This window comes from Panthera uncia (assembly GCF_023721935.1).
Source record: "Panthera uncia isolate 11264 chromosome C1 unlocalized genomic scaffold, Puncia_PCG_1.0 HiC_scaffold_3, whole genome shotgun sequence".
Classification (NCBI taxonomy): domain Eukaryota; kingdom Metazoa; phylum Chordata; class Mammalia; order Carnivora; family Felidae; genus Panthera; species Panthera uncia.
In genome coordinates, this window is record NW_026057584.1 from 77090291 (window position 1) to 77110356 (window position 20066).

General features: G+C 37.8%; 2 protein-coding genes across 13 annotated transcripts in view; one reads left to right on the forward strand and one right to left on the reverse strand.

The window, feature by feature from the left end:
- ARL6IP6 (ADP ribosylation factor like GTPase 6 interacting protein 6) overlaps nucleotides 1-6838 on the reverse strand; it is a 41227-nt gene extending 34389 nt beyond the window's left edge. For all 3 annotated transcript variants that reach the window (XM_049615642.1, XM_049615641.1, XM_049615643.1), the window contains exons 1-2: nucleotides 5888-6838; nucleotides 4255-4305 (exon numbers count right to left, since the gene is read on the reverse strand). In XM_049615642.1, coding sequence (XP_049471599.1) covers nucleotides 4255-4305; nucleotides 5888-6287 — 451 coding nt within the window. In that variant the 5' untranslated portion in view covers nucleotides 6288-6838. The remainder of the gene's footprint in view (nucleotides 1-4254; nucleotides 4306-5887) is intronic.
- A 24-nt stretch (nucleotides 6839-6862) lies between these two features.
- Nucleotides 6863-20066, forward strand: part of PRPF40A (pre-mRNA processing factor 40 homolog A) — a 53462-nt gene continuing 40258 nt past the window's right edge. For 3 of the 10 annotated variants that reach the window (XM_049615633.1, XM_049615634.1, XM_049615635.1), the window contains exons 1-2: nucleotides 7432-7718; nucleotides 8879-9010. In XM_049615633.1, the coding sequence (XP_049471590.1) occupies nucleotides 7509-7718; nucleotides 8879-9010 (342 nt within the window). In that variant the 5' untranslated portion in view covers nucleotides 7432-7508. Of the gene's footprint in view, nucleotides 6938-7316; nucleotides 7719-8878; nucleotides 9011-10372; nucleotides 10453-20066 lie in introns of those variants that run through there. The other 7 variants (XM_049615636.1, XM_049615637.1, XM_049615638.1 and 4 more) reach the window with 5 other exon arrangements.

Genomic DNA, 20066 nt, shown 5'->3' on the forward strand with positions numbered 1-20066 from the left:
ATTACTGCTTCTAGGTATTAGGGAGACCTGTAATGATTTTTATGACTAATAAGTTAGCTGCACAATGATAATCCCCCTAATAATTCATACTGTTTCTGCCTTGCTATTGTGCCTACACTATCTAGTAACATAAAAATTCTAATATACACTGACGTGAATTTTGGTTGAGAAGATATTTATATTGATGAATGCAGGACAGTCAGTAATACTAGGTGAAATAACACATCTAAAAAATTAAAGTTTTGGCATACTGTAAAAGTTCAATAGTATTTTTATTAATGCTCAATGTGTTATTTCCTAAACTTATATTTATGCTTCTCTTAAACACAGTTTTTCTTGAGAGTTACAGTCATTCATTACTGAATAGAGAATTAAAGAAAGAAAGAAAAAAAGAAAGAAAGAAAGAAAGAAAGAAAGAAAGAAAGAAAATAGAACCTATAATTCCAAAACCCAGGTAAATTATCTAAAATTTTGGTTGTATCCTTCTAATCATTTTGGGCTTTCATTTTTTCTCTGTTACTTTAGTGATCATTCTTTAATTAATATAAGTAAGCAACACACACAATTTTACAAAAACTGCCACAGAAGAGGATAACATATTTGCCAATTTGCCCCACACGGTTGCAGATAGCAATATATCATATCCTTAATACACAGTGGCCTCAAATTACAAGGTTCATACATTCACTAAAAAAAAGTTCAAGTTCACAGTTTCAATCATTTTTCACTGTAAGGAAGAAACTGAGTGAGTTGTTTTCAATTTGTGCCTTTCTAAGAGAATGGGTCACCCAACACACCATTTCCCTTAGAAATTTTTACCATTTTGTAATGTTCTGTATCATGAAATTATGATGGCAGAGTCTCACTTCATCACTCTGCAGAATAAATGATACTTTTCAAATGAATTGGCTTCATCCTTGATTGAATTTATTATGTCAGTCATCTCCGGAAATGTTCAGAAGCTAGAAACATCTCAATCATAAAACAGAACTAAATGAGCGGCTCAAAAACAAGAATAGCCCTTGATATTGCAATATGCTAGGAATTTGGTCTTAGCCACAAGAGGGACTTAACGTTAACTATTAAATAGATGTCAAAGAATGACAGGCACAAAAGATCAGAAGCTTTTCAAACTGAAGGAACTCCATGAAGTTGATTATAATTCCTGTACAGAACTACTTACAGCATGTATATTAAAAGTACTAGTCCTAAAAAAAAAAAAAAAAAAAAAAAAGTACTACTCTGGGGCTTCCGGGTGGCTCAGTTAAGCATCCGAATCTTGATTTCAGCTCAGGTCATGATCTCACATTTTGTGAGTTCAAGCCCCATGCTGGGCTCCGCACTGCTTCTTCTCCTCTCTCTCTCTCCCAAAATAAACAAATGTAACAAAAAAAAAAAAAAAAAAGATTAAGCATTTTCTGGTAAAGGCAAATCCTTCTGTTTTACTTATGTACTTACTTCAGATTTGCCTCAAATAAAAGGTCCTTTTATCACACCTTACAGTAAGACTATGAAAAAAAATGCAAAAATTTGAAATAGAACTAAGTGTGTGAAGAGTGATAAAACTTGGAAAATGTGAGATACAAAAGCCAATGTACAAAAATGAAACAACTCATATGTTGTATATTAGTGCAATCAATTTGGCCTGAGAATAACCTTCAGGAGGAAGGACTAGAATGTGATTTAACTAAGTAAACTTAAGTTTTATTAATCTCCCTGAAAAATAGGCTTATAGTAGGAGATGGTGTAGAGGACAATTATACAAAAGGAAAGCCCTTCGAATGCCACCTAGGGAAGATCAGGGAGATGAGTTCTAAAACCAGGTGATATTGGCAATCATACCTCCCTGGCTGGAATACCTCACCAATAAAGACAAACAATGATACCCTCCCTAATCCTACTAGCTATTAGGATAAATTAACCCCCCAAATGCCCAGACATCATGCTCATCATGAACCTTTTTATATTTAAATTATAAACAGGGTTTCCCATGAAGATTTCTTTCAGACAAAGATGGCAAGAGAATGGCAGTGTCTTAGATCATTCAAAGTCAGGTTTCTTAAGAGGCCTGTGCGCATATGTATTATTTATTACTGTCACTAGACAACTTGCAAGGACTTTTAACCCTTTTAACCGCTCTTAAGTATACTTTTAGAGGCACCTGGCTGGTTCAGCTGGTAGAGCATGCGACTCTTGACCTTAGGGTGGTAAATCTGGGCCCATATCGAGTATAGAGATTACTTAAAAATACAATCTTTAAAAAAAAAACAAAAACAAAAAACCACAATTTAAAAAAGTGAGATTCTCGCCCTGCAAAAGTATTTCTCTAATGGTTGGTACAGCAAAATCACCTGTTAAAAATGAAGATTCTCAGCCTCCACCTGGAGCTGAAACAAAATCTAGAGGCACTTTTTAAAACAAAGTCTAGGTGATTATTACACATACTAACAGGAGAACTGCTGCTAAATCTGCTCTTAATGAGCAGATCTATGCCAATCTATGCCAATCTCAGACTAGGCCTAAATTGAAATAAAAAAAAAATTTGCAGGAGCGCCTGGTGGCTCAGTGGGTTAAACGTCTGACTTCCACTGTGGTAATGATCTCACGTTTCCTGAGTTCAAGCCCTGCTTTAGGCTCTGTGCTGACACAGCCTGGAGCCTGCTTCAGATTGTGTCTCCTTCTCTCTCTGCCCCTCCTCCGCTCGTGCCGGTCTCTCTCTCTCTCAAAAATAAACAAACATTAAAAAAAAAAAAAAAGATACAGCAGTTTCTCCCCTCATTCCTGAGATTGTTCCTGAATCTCCAAAGTGTATTCATGGCATTAGTAAAGACTTAATGATCTTCATATATGCTGTCACAATTATTATATATCTATCAGGCACATCTAAAAGCAATACCAAACTAACTGGAAGTGGAAAAGTAGGGCAATGACAAAGCCCTATTATATCCTTTTGATACTGAACAAGCCATTCCTTCAGATGACAAGTGCCACCTATGCTTTTCATAAATGTGAATGAAATCTTGTCAACTTAAAATTTTTTTTTTCATTTATTTTGAGAGACCGAGCACAAGTGGGGGGAAGGGGCAGAGAGAAAGACACAGAATCCGAAGCAGGCTCCAGGCTCTGAGCACTCAGCACAGTGCCCAAAGCGGGGCTCGAACTCATGAACTGTAAGATCATGCCCTGAACTGAAGTCGGACGCTTAACTGACTGAGTCACCCAGTTACCCCATGAAATCTTGTCAATTTTTAAACTGAGAATTTAAACAACTGAGATTCTATGTATTGAGTTGATAGGTCAATAAATGCTACAAAAATCCTTACAATCTTGGCTGTTTTTAGACATGAAACAGTGTAACAACATACATTGATAAAATGAGTCATCAGAAAGTACATCTTCTCATGCAAGAAGTTGAAAAGACCATAGACAAGTTTTCATGGGACATCTAGCAACTAATTTGTTTCTATAATTTGAAGATAAAGGTTTCCCCTTCTGCAAAATCAGGCAGACTCTATTTTGTATCCTTGTGAGGGCATTAGTCTTGAAGACACATTAGTTTAGCTAAAACTGGGAGGGAGGTAACATGCAGGATAGGATCTCAACCACTTTTTTGGTGCAATTCAGAGTGATCAAATAAATTACAGCAAACAGGAAAAAAATACACTAAAAAGTTAAAGTTCTGAACATTTCAAAATCGTTTTGGCATAAAGAAATAAATACAAGATAAATAACCCTCAAAATTTTCATTAGTAATCTGTATCCTATAGGATTCTACAGACATTACACAGAAACTCAAGTCTCTTCGTCATCACTAACCTGTACACATATGCCCAATGCTTTCTACGTTTTTTTAAAAAACAAGTTGCTTATAATGGAGATTTGAATTTAACTTTCTCCTGAGGTCTGCTTATGGTGTCATTTTTGCTTAGTTTATAAGTTTGTTTTTAATTCCTGGGAAGAGGTATATAGGGAGACTCTTCCAGAAGGAAATTAGAAAATGTTAAATAGTCTCTGGATCTTCATCACATACAGTTATGTTCAAATTGTATTCCTAGTGTGGGTAGTGTATACACACACCAAACATACATAAAAAGAAAATCTAACAAAATCTGCCACACACAAACGCAAATAAAAAATTAACACTGAACCACACAAGGGAATACATCAAGCATTTTATCTAAAATTTTGTATAAACACGATCTGAAAAAATAAAAATGAAGTCAAAAGCAAATTAAGTGACAGTTAAGTCTATACCTAGTAGCCCAGTGTCTACGTCTTCAGTCTTCAAATTTTCAGCATGTAACTCTGTAAAATACAAAAAAAGGGGCTTGCATAAAAAAGATGATTTTACAACTTGAACAATAGCTCAAAGGCTGGAAAGATATTGTGGAGTTGTGGAAAATGCTCTGGAGTCATAATCAACTGGGCCTAAGTTCTGATTTCATTTACTCGCTACGTTACCTTCAGTCAGCAAATAAGGTATTTGAGTCAACTTTAGTGTTACTGTGAAAATATTTTTTTTTTAAAGTTTACGTATTTAAGTAATCTCTACACCCAATGTGGGGCTTGAACTCACAACCTCGAGGTCATGCTCTTTCAAATGAGCCAGCCAGATGCCCCTGAAAATATTCTATGTAACACAAATTACACGCATATCAGGTTCCTTTCTTCCACTCTCAAAAATAAGCACAACTCAATGTCTTCCACAATGGACTCGACTTAGCAGGTTTTGCGACTTTATAACATAAAGGGAAGCTCTCACAGCATAAGAGAAATAACGTACAAAACTCTCCGAGTTACAGTGAAAAAAAGAGAGGAGGAGTGAAAGAGGAATGAAACACTGGCAACCACATATTTAATGTTGACAGTTTACACCCAATACCATCGTACAGAGGTTCGTGTTAACTTGCCCGTCTGTCTTGTGTATGAAAATCAAGCATACGTTGTTAGATGCCACCTGCAGCCCAATAAGGGCTTGGAAGCAATGACGAAAAATTACAACTGGAGTTAAGCCGATACAGTTCTGTTGAGTGAAGTAAAACTAATACTTGAGTGACACCGTGTTGGGTGCTTCTCAGAACTAAAGTTCTCAGAGAACTCAAGTGTTTTTGTTTTAACTAACTTTTCTGTGTCTATACCTTGGCCAAAGTCACACACAGTGAGAACTGAGATTTAAACTTTGGTCTGATTCTTTCCACTGTAATATAAAATATTCCAGCCATATAATACAACTGTATAAATTTTGAAAAATCTTTCATGGCACATCTTTCTATTACGATCAGCCCTGTATTTAAACTTCAGACAAAGGAAAATAAAACTAATAACCAGAAAAATAATAAATTATCTAGCTCCTATAAGAACTTTACACTCGATTGAAGACCTAACACAAAATCAAGAGAGCTAATTATCTACAAAGGTAGAACGTTAGGCTGTGGGACGGAAATCCTGGTCTTTCAGGAATTCGGTGAGCGTACAAAAGAATCAGTGTTTAGCACACCTTGAACCATTTGTCAATTAAACCAAGTCTTTGAACATATTTAGCCTATTTTAGTCGCACACTTCTTACCGTCTTTTGAGGATTACTGTCCTACATACTGCTTACTTTTGCCAACATTTCACCCCAAGTGTTCACTGACTCCACTGTTTATTCCAGAGTACCCATTTAATCAAGGCCCCTCCTTATAACGGGTCTCCTAAGCTTGGACCAAGGTCCTCCACCCTTAAGAAAAAAAACAGAGGAAGAGCAAAGAAAGGTGCCAATGAGGACTCTGGGTGAAAGCCGCTACCCGACTGCGGGCCTCTGATGGGGAGGAGAGAGATGGAAGGCAAGAGCCACAGACAGGCTCAACTTCACTCTGGAGAGACTTTCAAGGCCGAGCTTCAGTACCTTTTACGATCAAGTAGGCGATGGCGAGGAGGAAGGCGAGGAGGATGGCGAACAGCAGCGAACAGAGAATTGAGAGGATCTGGACAGGCCACCGCCGGGCCTGGGCTCGTCCGCCCGCAACCGTTGAGAAAATGCCATTGCGCTTATCGGGCAGAACCGGCGACCCGTCCCTGTCCCGCTGGAGTAGCGAGCCCTTTCTAGGCTCCGACGACGCCCCGGCTGAAAACTCCGCCCGCAGGTCGCGGGCCACTTGGTCGCATCCGTCCTCCTCGTCCCCTTCACCTTCACCCCAACTGTCCCCCTGAGTGAAGGCGGTAAAAGCCGGCCGGGCAAACGGAACAGGGGTGCCGAGTCTTCGGCGCAGAGGAGCGGAGCGCCGCCCGCTCTCTACAAACGACATGGCGGGAAAGACGAGGGGACCAGCGGACGTCGAGAGACTACCACCCGCCCCGCCCCGCGCTCGCAGCAGCCAATCAGCGGCCAGGCCCCCCCACAGCCTCCACCACCTGGCACTGATGCGCAGGGGTGTCCGGGAGTGCGCAACGGGGCGGAGAAGGTGCTGTGGAGCCTAAGGAAAGGGTGGGTGCCCCGGGGCCAGAGCACGATCCGCGGCTAGTAGGAAGGAAGGGAAGCGGGGAAGCGCACAGGGAGAGGCGACCCGAGGCTGAGGGTAGCCAAGTCTCCTCTCCCTGCAGTGCTTCGTCCCGGCCAGAGACCTCCGCCACCGTCGCGTCACCTCTAGGCAACCGCGCGCCCCGGCAGCCCCCAAAGCTGCATCTTCTCGACGCTCGGTCCTAGCGCCCTCCCATACCTTTCTGATTCACATTTCCGAACCGATTTGCTTTCTCCCTTCTTCCGCCGTAAGCACCTACTCTTCTCTGGCTTCCCTCTTTAACGGCAGCTCACCGCCCAAACGCTCTCCCCTCGTCCTGACTGCCCTTCCCTCTTTTTCTTTTGCATTGTTCTCCCCGCCCCTATCACAACTTCCCTCCACGCTGCTCGACACGCCTCCCTCCCGCCCCCTCCACCCCGGAGTGGGCTCAGCTGCTGGTGCGTACGGAGTTTTAACCCTCTTCTAAGGAGCCCCCCCCTCCTCTCCTCTTCCCGCCCCCTCCCCTCCGCCTCGAGCACCGCGCGCGTCCCCGCGCGCGTCCGGCCCCGGCCACCGCTAACGCTAGAAGCTGCTTACCCCACCCCCACCCCACCCCACCCCACCGCGGGCAGCCTCAGGTTTGTGGGGCGTACGTAACTCGGGCGGAGTGGGTGAAGGTGGCAGGCCCCCACTGCCCCACCCCCTACGGGGTGAGGCGGTCTAAGCTCGGGAAGCTGGGACAAGGTTGTCTTCTCTTCCCCGGGGAAAGTTGGTGGAGTTTTCCCGGAGGAGGCGCAGAAACTTCCTCCGTCCCCCTCCCCCCCCTCCCCCCCTTCCATGCAGGCGACGCCAAGTGAGGCTGAGGCTGGGGGCGAATCGCCGAAGAGCTGCGTGTCGACAGCGCACTCTGATTGGACAGCGGGGAAGCCTGTCAGCTTATTGGCCCCGCTGATCCCGCCCCGTAGCGCAGGGCAGCCTTTAACCTTTGGCCCCAGCGGGCGCCAGCCACTCAGATCGCTTCTTGTTGGTATGTGTAGCGGCAGTGGCCGCCGGCGGAGCAGTCTGAGCCCGACGATGAGGCCGGGGACGGGAGCTGAGCGTGGAGGCCTCATGGTGAGTGAAATGGAGAACCATCCTCCTTCGCGGGGTCCCGGGGACGGGGAGCGGAGATTGTCCGGCTCAAGCCTCTGCTCCAGCTCTTGGGTCTCTGCTGACGGCTTCCTGAGGAGACGGCCCTCGGTAAGGGATCGGTGGAGCAGGGGGAAAGCGGCACAATGAAAAACGGAGTCAGAGAGGCAGGAAGCTTTTTCCAGAAGGAGAAGAAGATAAGAGCGGACGGAGGAAGAGCTCGAGATGGTGGGATATGTAACGAGGAAGAGAATTGGAGAGCGGGGATGCACAAAGGGAAGGATGTGGGTCCCTGGAAGTTCCCATTGGGCTTGGCCTAGACAGATGCGCGGTGGAGGTGCTGGGCCTTGGGCGCGGTGAGCCTCTTGGAGAGGTAGGCCGGCGGTAGCAGGAAGGGGGAGGCGGAGACTTGATGTTGTAGATTTTAAAAGCGGCTGGTAAAATCTGCTTTCACCAATAGTAGTGGTGTCTGCAGGGGGTACAGCTGGGAAAATTGGCAGGGAATAACTACCTGTTTTTAAGACCCGGAACAATGGGCACACAGGTAAAGAAATAGTTGTCTTTTAAAAGCGAATTAAAATGGATGTATTGGTTGGTTGTCTTTAGGGTCTGTGAATGACAGACCTTAGTCTTTGGAAAAAAAATTTTTTTTTGGCAGAAGTAATTCTACTTGTGTTAAAGATTGTGTTAGGAAATAATATGTTTATATGTTAGGAGTTAAGTGCCCATGGGTACACGTAATGTGTTCTTTTTTGGTAAGACCAGCTCTTACCTTAGTTAATTTAATTTGGTAGATTCTCACTTCAAAATTTAAGATCAACTTAAAAATAAATTTAAGGATAATTAGTGTTCTGACATAAGTTAGCTATCTTCTATCTGTGAACTAGAACAAAGTTGTGGTTTTTCACCCATAACAGTTTTTAAATTGCCTTTCACATGCGTGTTCCCTGAGTTTAGCAAGCCAGCTAGTAAGCAGTGTGCTTTAAAAAAAAAAAGAAAAAAAGAGAAAGAAAAGAGAAAACCTATGCTTTAGCTGTCCGGTATTTATTTTAATTCTTTCCATTTTGTTCTGTAATTTGTTTAGTTTCAAGTTCTTTATAAGTACCGGTATGTATAGTGCATTTTGTTTGTTGAAGAAAGTGTAAGTTAATCCAGTAATTGAATTACACATTGGCCTAATATGCCGCTGCACATAACCAATTTGTTGAAATCAGATTTTTGAGAAGCATTTATTGTTACTTGCTAATTTTTAAATTGTCCCTATTTTTCAGATGGGGCACCCTGGCATGCATTATGCCCCAATGGGAATGCACCCTATGGGTCAGAGAGCCAATATGCCTCCTGTACCTCATGGAATGATGCCGCAAATGATGCCCCCTATGGGAGGGCCGCCAATGGGACAAGTAAGAATGTTTTTGTTTTATTTTGTATTTATTTGTTTATTTTTGCCTGTGGTATCATTGTGTCAAGATTTCAAAATCCGGGTGAATACTTGCAGCTGTTTAAGGATTAGCTTATGCCAAAATAATGTCAAATAAGTCAAATGTTGAGTGATGACACTAATCAAATTTTGAATGTAAGGAGAAGCCTTCTGTATAAAAGATTTATTTTCTACCAACAACAAAATTCAGTTCTTTTATTAAGTAGCTGTATATGTAGTCTTTTTAATTTAATAACTTCCTGTTTCCTATTATGTCAATTGAAGTTAATGCTTGAGTAGTGAATATTATAGGTCAACATAATTTATGTCCGTGGACCACGTAAATGCATAGAGTCTAAAAAAACACAATTGTTTAGGTCTTGGCTTAGAATAAAGTTGATTCCTGAAATAGCATTCTCTTCTGTGTGTGTGTGTGTGCGTGCGCGCGCCCGTGTTGGGAATAGAATAGGAAGGTTCTCTAATTCTTCATTAGGACAGTGCCAAATAGGTGGTTCATTTTCCACTTACACTGTTTTGTTTTGTTTTGTTTTAAATGCTTATTGCTTCTGCACTCCTGCTTTTGAGCTGTCCCTTTCATTTCCAGTATAAATTGTAAACGGATATTTTGTGGGAGTGATTTGGATCAAAAGGTTTTAATGCTGACTCAGTGAATTCAGTAGAACTGAATTCCTAGAGAAGCATCCAAGAAAGGTAACAGGTTCAGTTACCATGAATAATTTTATGCCCCCTGTCAGGTTCTGTGATACATATATTCTTTGTTGGTTGAGTTCTTTCCATTTTAGTATCTATAAATCATCAAAAATTTAGGTTGATAAAATATTTTGGAAAGCCAATTAGGTATGGTCTTTCTGCGAATTAATACTGTTTATGCTGATAATCACTTGAGCGTTGATAATTTATTGGTGAAATTATAGTGGAGAAAGGAGTTTGCTCTGTGTCTTTCTCTTTTTAACTTAACCTTAGGAGTAGAAGGGCTTAATGTCAAGTGGCTTTCTTCTTTATTTGGAATATAGCCCTTAAGTTTGTATAAAAATTTTTACTCAAAGACACCAGGCCCCCAAAATTCTGCTGGGAGGATTTTTGTTTGTTTGTTTTTTTAATAAAAGAACCATTTATTCTGTGATTCTAAAATAACACAAGATTTAAAACTCCCTTAGGTGATGGAGAAACAATTCTGATTCCTCTTCTGTTTCTCTCCATCTCTAAGCAGCAAGGAGCTCTTCTGGTTTTCTTAGTAGAGCTGCTCTAACTAGATAATGAGCTTTAAAAAATATTTATTCTTTAAATGCTCTGGTTCTTATTTAAAATTAGTTTCTTTCCACAGAAAGATAAAATAAAACAATTTGCTACTGCCAGATGCTTCTCTCTTTTCTGGGGCCTTCTGTTTCCATTGGGCCAATCAAGGTAAGTTTTGCAAGGGATTGACCTGCTTACCCTTGCTGTAATGGTGCTATTGCACTGCCAGACCAAGACACCAGCTAGTCATTTCTAGTAAAATGCAGATTTTATTTATTTTTTTAAGTACTTTTGTGTATCTCATTGACATAAGCTGGTCACAGTTTGCTTTATGGCCCTTTCTCTTTAGCTGTATCAGTGACCATCTTCCTAGTAAGGTTACTTGCTATTTGGCTCTTGTTAGGATCATGAATGAATGGATGACTTAAGAGTCCAGCTCTGAGGGTCCCAAAAGAAACTCCATTGTTTTTCCTTAAAATTAGATTGTTTCTTTTTTTCTTCTTAATATCTAACTTATATGGGACCCAAATTAGTAAAACTAATTCTTATTTGAGCTTTGGTAACAGACTAGGAGGGCATGGATAATTTAAATTCTCAAGTAATCTAGAAATCTAATTTAAAGCCCTGTAAGCAACTACCTTAAAGATAAAAGTTGCTAATTAGCAAAATTGATCTTTTTTCTGCATATCATCTCTTCTGTCTTCCCACTTAGAGATATTAATGGTCAGAAGATAATGAGAAACAGTAGGGTGCCTATGTAGTTCAGTGTGGTGACACAAAGTTGGTAGGGTTCTGCCATTCAATTTTAAAAAGTCAATTTACAGATTTAGACTTTGGGACTGAAGGTTATGGAACCTTCATGTATATTGCCTAGTTCACATTAATACCTCATTCTGGGACCAGCTGAAGATGAAAATTGGTGCCAGTCTTACTTGCTAAATGATTCTGGTCTTTGGAATGTTAGTGAACATGACGTGAAATTTTAAAACTTGTTTGTAAAATAGTATGCTGACTGGACAGAATACCCACCTACGGAGCCAGAAGTCGTAATTTTTTTGATGCATCAAGTTACAGGTTAAAGGAGTATTATGGTTTTCTTAAAGAGTTTTTTTATTTGTTTTTATTCAGGAGATAACGTACAGTGCCCCTTTTAGAATTCAGGCTGAATCTATTAGTACTAAAAAGTGCATTTCTTTCAAGTTTGTATCAGTTATCTGTTGTATAGGTTAAATTTGCCTCTTACTGTATGTTAACTTCATGTGGGAAGGTTGTTCTTCTGCTTTTACAGGATTATAGAATCTTAACAGCTGGAAGGGACCTTGAAAGTTGTGTAACCTTTAAATAATATGGAAATTAAATAATGGTTTATCACTGGTTAAAAAAACCATTATAAATAATTTCCCTGCTTGCTGGCAGTACTCAAAAATTTGCAGTAGAGATTTGCCTTAAGATGTGATTATATGTGAGGCCATCTTCTACTTATATAGTAAGTAATGTTTTGCTTTTAAAATGTTTTCACATCTAATTTTTGTTGTTCTTTGTACACAAAGGACATGCAAGTCCTTCCTTTATCACAGGTGATTTTGCCTTCACTGAAAGTCCTTCAAGCTGGCTCTTTTTTTCTTTTTTTAATTTTTTATTTTTCTTTTAATGAGAAAAGTAGAGTAAAAGACTAAACTTTTTCAGCTCTAACAACCTATGGTTCAATTCAGATCATTTGATAAGAAGAGTAGGTGATATGTATGAGATATTATGGGTTGATGTGGAAGTAACAATACTTTTAGTAGTGCCTCCCTAATTCTAATTATTCATTACTTTTTGGGCTCTATTCAATAAATTGATAAATGAATCATTGCTTTTTACAAATGAGTTTGATTTTCTTGTCCTTAAATTGAGTAAGACAGGCTTTAACAGATCTTGAGTCCATTCCTGCTGCCATCTGGACCCAAGCAGTTACACTCTCATGCCCAAGATGCTCTTAACTTTTAGGATTTTTTTGTTTTTGTTGTTGCTTTTTTGTTTTGTTTTTTGTTTGTTTTTGCTTTAAGCTGCCCCCTCAAATTCTTTTAGATTTCAGCGTGTTGTCTCCTTGCCCAAGAACCTCCAGTGTTTTTCTGTACCTGTATAATGTCTAAATTTCACAATTTAACTTTCAAGACTCTCCCATAGTACAGTTCAGTGCATGATTCTGAGCTGCATGTCTTCACACTCCCTAATTTGAAACCAGGCTGGTCTTTTTATATCTTGGGTGATTGAATCAGTTCATGACTGAGCTCATGGTGTTCATGCCCTCCTGCCCACAGCTCACTACCACCATGAACTTCTCTTACCTAAGTTCTACCATTTCAAGTTCTGCTTTCTCTCAAAGATCCTCAGCAATAACTTTGTCCAGCATACACCTCCCCTTCAAAATATTAAAATAAAATCCTATGAAATCTGCCCACAACTCTTACTATTTTGGTTATTTGGGGATTTAGTTTTGATTTGTTTTGTTTAATGGTTTAATTGCTCTGTCTTTCCAGCAAGTAATAGACTTTAAGCTCTTAGAGGGCAGGACCTGTGTTTTCTACTTTTTAAGAAGTCCACAGGTGCTGAGCACAGTTCTTGGCACAGCATGGGTGCTCAGTAAAATACTTGTTGAATGAATGAAACAAAAACATACTCTTTCCTACATTATAGGCCTTGAAGATAGTAGTTGTTACATGTGACTATTTTCAGTGGTTACTTGTGACTTTACATTGTTACCACTTCTTAGTGTATGCCTCTCTACAGTTGCTTTTTCATTTGATAAAAATGGAAGATAAAGTGAAGTAAATAATTTTTGTTTGGTGAATAAAGCAAAAATATTTATTTCCTTTTATTTTAAATTATAAGCAAATATATTTCTATCAGTATGATTTTATTGATCGTTTTTTTAAGAAGTTAATTTTTCCATACCCTAAGGGAAAATGATTTGGAATATAGGCCTTCCAGAGAAATCCATAGTGTTGGGTGTCTTAGGTTTTTCTGGCTGATTTGACCAATTGATTTGTTCCTATTGGTTTTGAATTACCTTTACTTTTGGGTATTTAGAGAATCCATGCCATTGAATTGAATGTTAGTAAGTGACAGAAAGCCTTTTTTTTTTTTTAAGTTATTTGCTCATGATTGTTGAATCTCAGTAACTTTCTATATGCATTTACGTTATCCAGGCAAGTAATTTTTTTAAAAAAATAGATTGAGCTAGAACTAATGTGTTTATATAACTTCTCGGCTGTGTGTATGTGGTTAGATTTTGATGGATTTACTAATGATACTATTTTCTTTAGATAGTATTTCAGTTAAATATGAACTTACCTATTCAAAACCCTTAGCTAGAGTAGTGTTTGTAAGTATGGAGAATATTTGCAGACCTCTAAAAAGACTGTAAGTGTGGAAAAAATGAACTGTACCCCTCTTCTGCCTTTGACATTCAAGGGCACAGTATTCTAAAGATGTTGAGAAGTCTTGCAGAAGCCTTCTGAAACCATTTTTCTCAGTGTTTCTTGGTTTTATTTTACCATCTTCTGCTCCCCCACCTCCCCAGCCTTCTTTACCTCCCTGTTACATGTTTATTTTGCTTTGTCTAGCACATTGCATGGAATTAATGTTGCATGGAATTAGCATTTTGTGAGAAATGCTATTATTGGGGCTGTTTATTCATTTAGTCTGGTCTTTAGGAGGAAAAGGCAACATCCAAATTAGTATTAACAGACATGAATGAAGCATTGTAGAGTGCAACAAATGTATTCATTGAGTAACAGGATTAAAAAGGAAAGAGAACAAATCTCAACAGGTTAACAGGTTGACTTTTAATTGGGTTTGTTAGAAAGGTCTGTGACATGACTTAGAATCATGAAATTGTATATCAATAACTAGGTAAAGATTTGGTAGCTGTGTGTATATGTCCTATAACTCTGTACTAGGATGTTTGGTTTTTATGTAGAGAAATAATAGAGGTAAGTTGAAGGTTTATGAAAGAATGAGTAGATAACTGTCTCATATGGAAGTTGTTAATCTTTCATTCTTTCTTTTACCATACCTTCATATTACTTTTAGTCGATAAGCATTTAAGTCTTCTGGCTGTGATGTTAAAATGAATCTATATATCCTGTACTGAAAACTTACAGGCATTCCTCACACGCTTGATTTTCTCATCTTCTAACTGATGGCTGTCGTGTTACTCCAGACATTTGGAAGTTTTGTGGAGATGAATCTTTTATATTTGTTTTCTTTCTCTGGTCAAGTAATCATACATTTCTTTTGCTTATTAAAGAAAAATAAATTGTGGTTAGTGGTTACTAAAGATAATGATGTTTTGCATGATGGGTTTGAAAGAAAACCTGCTTCTAATTGCTTCTTTTTTACTTGGTGTACAGTACACCGAAAGTGGAAACCTGAATCTTCTCCAAATCTGGGTGATGCTGCTAGCCATGTCTGTTAAAAGAGTAAACCTGCCAGCAAGTGAGGACTGTTTTGAGTTGACAGATAGTTTGCTTTATCTTCAGCTTTGATCCCCCCCCCCCCCCCGCCCTGCTTAAAACTCATTTATCTTAGACTTAAAAAAAATGTTCTCATTACAATACAAACATAATTTTACTTGTTAGGTCCTGATCTTCTGTTGAGGTTAAGATTTTTTTTAATTATCTTTTGATTCATGGATGAATATTAAGTTTCTGTTCAGAAACATAGACTTGGTATAGTTTCTTTGGCCATGTGATACAAGAAAATAGTTAATTCTCTGAAAGGTGATTTTTATTTTTCAGTAATTTTGAGGTCATTATGTATTTGTTAGCATATATTTGTTAAATACAATGGAAAATTTCTCTCTCCTATACAGAAATAAGAATTGGTCATAAAGTTGACTAATACAGGTTGAGTTTCTGCTGTGTCTGTGTACCTGTCCTCTGCACCAATAATACGTACACAAATGAGATGTGCTCTTTGTTGTAAAGATGCCCACAGTTGAGAGAAAACTAAAAAATAAAGTTTCATATAAACAATCTGTAATAATTTAACTAGTTACAAAACTGAATCTAGTTTAAAGGACTCTAGGTTAAATCTACTTTAAAGGACTAATTTAACTAGTTACAAAACTGAACCTAGTTTAAAGGGGTAGGAGATAGTAACAGTTGTATGTCCCTCTATACTTGAATACCAGATGGTTTATGTTTGAAAGAAGGCTTGGGTGACTTTTTAAAGGAAGTTTTAAAATATAATTCTGTATGACTTGAGACATCACAGTTTGTTTGTAACCCTAGTCTGTGTTTAGAGCTTTTTAAAAATTAAAATTAGTTTATTTTCATTCAACTCTATTTTTAAGTTTTTGTGTCATATATCCATACCCAGTAGTTTTCTTTATATTTTCTTTGCCCTCATTTAAGTTTGGAGTTTAGTAAGAGATAGTAAACTATTTACTTGCCCTTTTGCACATAATTTTCTTTTAAGGTTTTAGGAAATAGGGTGGTGATGCCTAATCTGTATTAGGATTGTAATTCTAGCACCATCTTTGTATATAACTTTGAGAGATTTGATCCTTTTGACTCTGAAAAGTGAGTTGGCTACAGGATGAATGTCTGATTTATAGATGGCAGTAGTAAGGCTCCGTGAATGAAGTAATTTGTCCAGTGACATTGCAGAGCCAGCACTAAATTTGATGCTCAAAATGGATTGCCTTATTACACATGTTGATTCCTAGCAAAGATGATGATTTTACATTATTTACTAGGTATCCTTAAAGAACCGAGGTGCCGATCTAATAGGGAATAGATGAGAGACTGGGCAATATAAGAGAAACTTTGATGATCTTGTTTGAAGGAGAGCAGTTGTAATAAAACAGCTGTATTTATAGAGCACTGTTCTGTGCACCTTCCATGCATTGTTCCATTTGATCCCTATAGCAGTCTTAATAGATGAGTGCTATTTTCCCCCAGGTTACAAGGAGAAAATTGAGGCCCAGATAGGTTATGTAAATTAGCCCAAGATCACACAGCTGGTAAATGGCCATGCTGGATAGGAATTCTGGTAGTCTCACTCTAGACTTCATAGCTATACTAGACTGCTTCCTTGTATAGCAGTAGGAGATTATGTCATTAAGCTAACCTCCTTAGATTCTGAAGGAATAGCGTATACTTCAGCAATTCTAAACTATCCAGGTTGAGAGAATTTAGCAACCTAAATCCTGGCAATTAAATTATTAGATTTTTAATGGTTTCATACTGATGGTGCTGCCAAGTGACTGGCCTAAGTTGACACAAATCATCTCAAAAAAATTCAGATGGGTTGAAACATATATATCTATATTATGTGTATCCTAAAATTAATGAAACGTCATGAATGGTAAGGTTCTATTCCAGTTTGTGCAAGTGTAGTCTATTTTTTGTTCATCTAAATGTAATCTCAGAAAATGACAAATGTCTTGAATTTATATATAATTGTAGATGAAGAGGACTTAAGTTAAATAATTGTCCCAAAATGCAGCTACTTATTATTTTGGGTTGTTAAGGATATACTTTTTAAACAGAAGTATTTCTATTTATTTCTAATCAAATGAATATCTGCTTACATTCAGAGATGTAGTTTTTACAGTTTTTCACTGATTAATTTTTTGCATTCATTCATAAGGTAAGTTAGTGGTATAAAGGATCATGGTTTTTAAGTATAAGACTTAATACCCTCTGTGTACTTATTTGTGGAATTTGACTTTAACACCACATTTAAGAGGAACCAAATAAAAAGGCAATTTAACTTTTTATGGGGTGCCTGAGTGGCTCAGTCGGTTAGACGTCCGACTTCAGCTCAGGTCATGATCTCACGGCTTGTGAGTTCGAGATCCGCGTCGAGCTCTGTGCTGACAGCTCAGAGCCGGGAGCCTGCTTCGGATTCTGTGTCTCCCTCTCTCTCTGCCCCTGCCTGGGAGCCTGCTTCGGATTCTATGTCTCCCTTTCTCTCTGCTCCTGCCCTGCTTGCACTCTGTCTCTCTCTCTCTCTCTCAAAAATGAATAAACATTAAAGTATACTTTTTAAAAAGAGCAATCTAACTTTTTAGATAATCAATTTGCAACTTCAGGTTTGCAGAAAGAATGGTTTTGAATAATCAACAAGATTTAAAAAGTTAATTTTTAGACAAAAATAGCTTAGGTTGTGTGATTTCTTTCCAGCAGGAAAATCTTCAGGAAATAATAATGAAGAAAAGAATTTTTGAAGTGCCCACGTGAAGATCTTCAATTTGTTTTGATATCATAAAACAACTGGGCTAATTTAGTTTACATTTTGAGCAACTAATGTGTTGTAGCGTCGATGGAATTGCTTTTATTACTTTACCTTTAATTTTAAAAATATCTGGTAAAGAATGAAACAGGCTTGATTTTATCTAACATTAGGAACTTCCCAAATTGGGATGCTAAGAATGAGCAGATTGTGCAGTGCTCCCTAGTTTCTACTTGTTTTTTTTTTTTCACACTGGTATTTCTTCTGAGGACATTGTGATAAATGATTAAACTTGTTATTAAAAGAATAGAAATATGCATAGAAAAATTTTTATATAGTATATATACACAAATGGCCGTTTATGAATAAAGTATGCCAAGTAGAATATCTGAATTAATTTTGGTTTTAAGAAGTGTCAAAGTGTCCATAAAATTCAGATATTTAATATTTTAGACAATTTAATTTATGGCTCACATGTATGTGTTCTACCATTCCATTTTCTTCTGTTTCCTAATAACTAAAATTTTGTAATTATAATAATATATTCTCAAAAATAGCTTAAATTGAAATTTGTGAAGCTCTACATGACTGTGATTTTCTAGTGTACTTTTCATTAAGCTTACATGAACTATTGCTTTGTAGCTTCAAGAATGATCTAGCTGATGGAATTCATAGTGGCATCGTTGTAGCAACTGTGTTAAGAATTTTCCCTTCAACTATTTTGAGTCAACATCCTATTTTCATTGAACTTAAGATGCTATTAGTGGTAAGATACTCCATTATATGATGTGCCCTTAGAAAAAAAACCTAATGAGAAGTCTAAAATACTCTTCAGATAAAGCTGGGAGACCAAGGGGCTGTTTAGTCCCTTCATGTGAAGCAAGAAGTAAACCTGCAGAGGGACAACAAAGTAACTTCTGAATGCCTCAACTTTGGTTATTGGGCCGAGGGAGGGAAAAGTCACTTCTGAGGATTTGAACCAGAAATCTCATAAGCTTGCAACCTGGATCAGTTTGTATAAAACAAAATATTGTTAACTTAGAAATTTTAAATGGTATCATGTTGATGGGGCTGCCAATGACTGGCCTAAGTTAACACAAATCCTCTGGAAGAATCCAGATGAGTTGAAACATATATCCCCATATTATGTGTATCCTAAAATTAATGTTTAAAAAAGGAAATCGTAACATTTCCACAAAGTAGATTCTTTACGCTTTGGGGAACAGGCTTTTTGTGATGCTCAGGGGTCTGGAAGAGTTTTTATTTTGTCTAATACTTACAATAGCTTTTCATAAGAATGTAGTATATTTCGTATTTTTTTGTTCTTTAGCTTCATATTTAAAATACCACAGGCTTTGTCTAAAATTACATTAATAATCTGTTTACTTTCAGATGCTCAGTTGTACGTAATTTAAGAATCTTTCCAGTGTTTGTCCAGTTGAACAAGCCTAACTAGTTGCCCCTCAGAATTCACAGAGATGTTGAGGGAGAATTTAGCTTTTTATTTAACACTAAATCTCACTCTATAATCAATTCCATGAGTTTTAGTCTAAACGCAAATTTTCTAGCTGTTTTAAGATTTGAAGTGTGGGAAGAAAAACAATTGAGAACTCTGTCAGACTGTTTAATGGTTTTCAAATATTGTTTGCTTTAAGTGTCACTGGTCTGTTCTAGTCAACTTTTGTTATATGTAAGGATTTTTGTCCCTTGGTTTTTAAATGGGATTTGATCACTGTCTTCTGAAGTCAAGAGTATTTCAAATTGAAATTAGATTCATTTGTACTGCTATCATGTGGAAGTGTTCTGTTACATGATGGAGATTTTACCCCACTTAATGTCTTTAATTGTTATGAGAAAATACTTCTTTCCCAAGTTTTCAAAGTTCAACTTTTCAATTTAGCTTAGAATTCTAATTTTTCGATATGTTGACAGCTTTGGATTTTATATATAGACCATTTTAAGTACCAGGCTGTTTCTCTCTGTTGCCCAGTATGCTTCCTCTCATAATCAGTTACTTAGTACTTTAAGAATGCAAAACTACATTGCTATTAACCTAAAGTAAAATTAGGTGTGAGTATATATTGTTGGGAGTAGGGCAAGGAGGGAACAAGCCTAGTTCTCATTTGATTGCTATGTTTTTTTCTCTTAATGTATAATTATTTCTCTAATTCTTTCAGCCTGGGTAGTGGAAGCTTGTACTTTTGTTTTCAAATTCTGAACCTTTTTTTTTTTTTCCAACTGTTAATTTCACCATCTATTCCAAGTACTGGTCACATGTTTTCTGTCAGGTTCTTGTTTCATGATGTTTAAGCAATTTTAAGGGTATTTTAAGGAACAGAAAACCTTTTTGTTTGTTTTTTAATCCATTAATACAATGATACTTCATTTTAATGGTACTTTAGCCTCGTTTTGCTCTGATTTGATTTTCTCAAATAATAAAATTCAGTATACAAGTGTCATTACCTTTAGTAGACTTCATATGTACCTGTTGACCAATATACTTGTATTTCCTATTTCTCCCAATTTTCATTTAATTTGAAACTGAATACCTACTT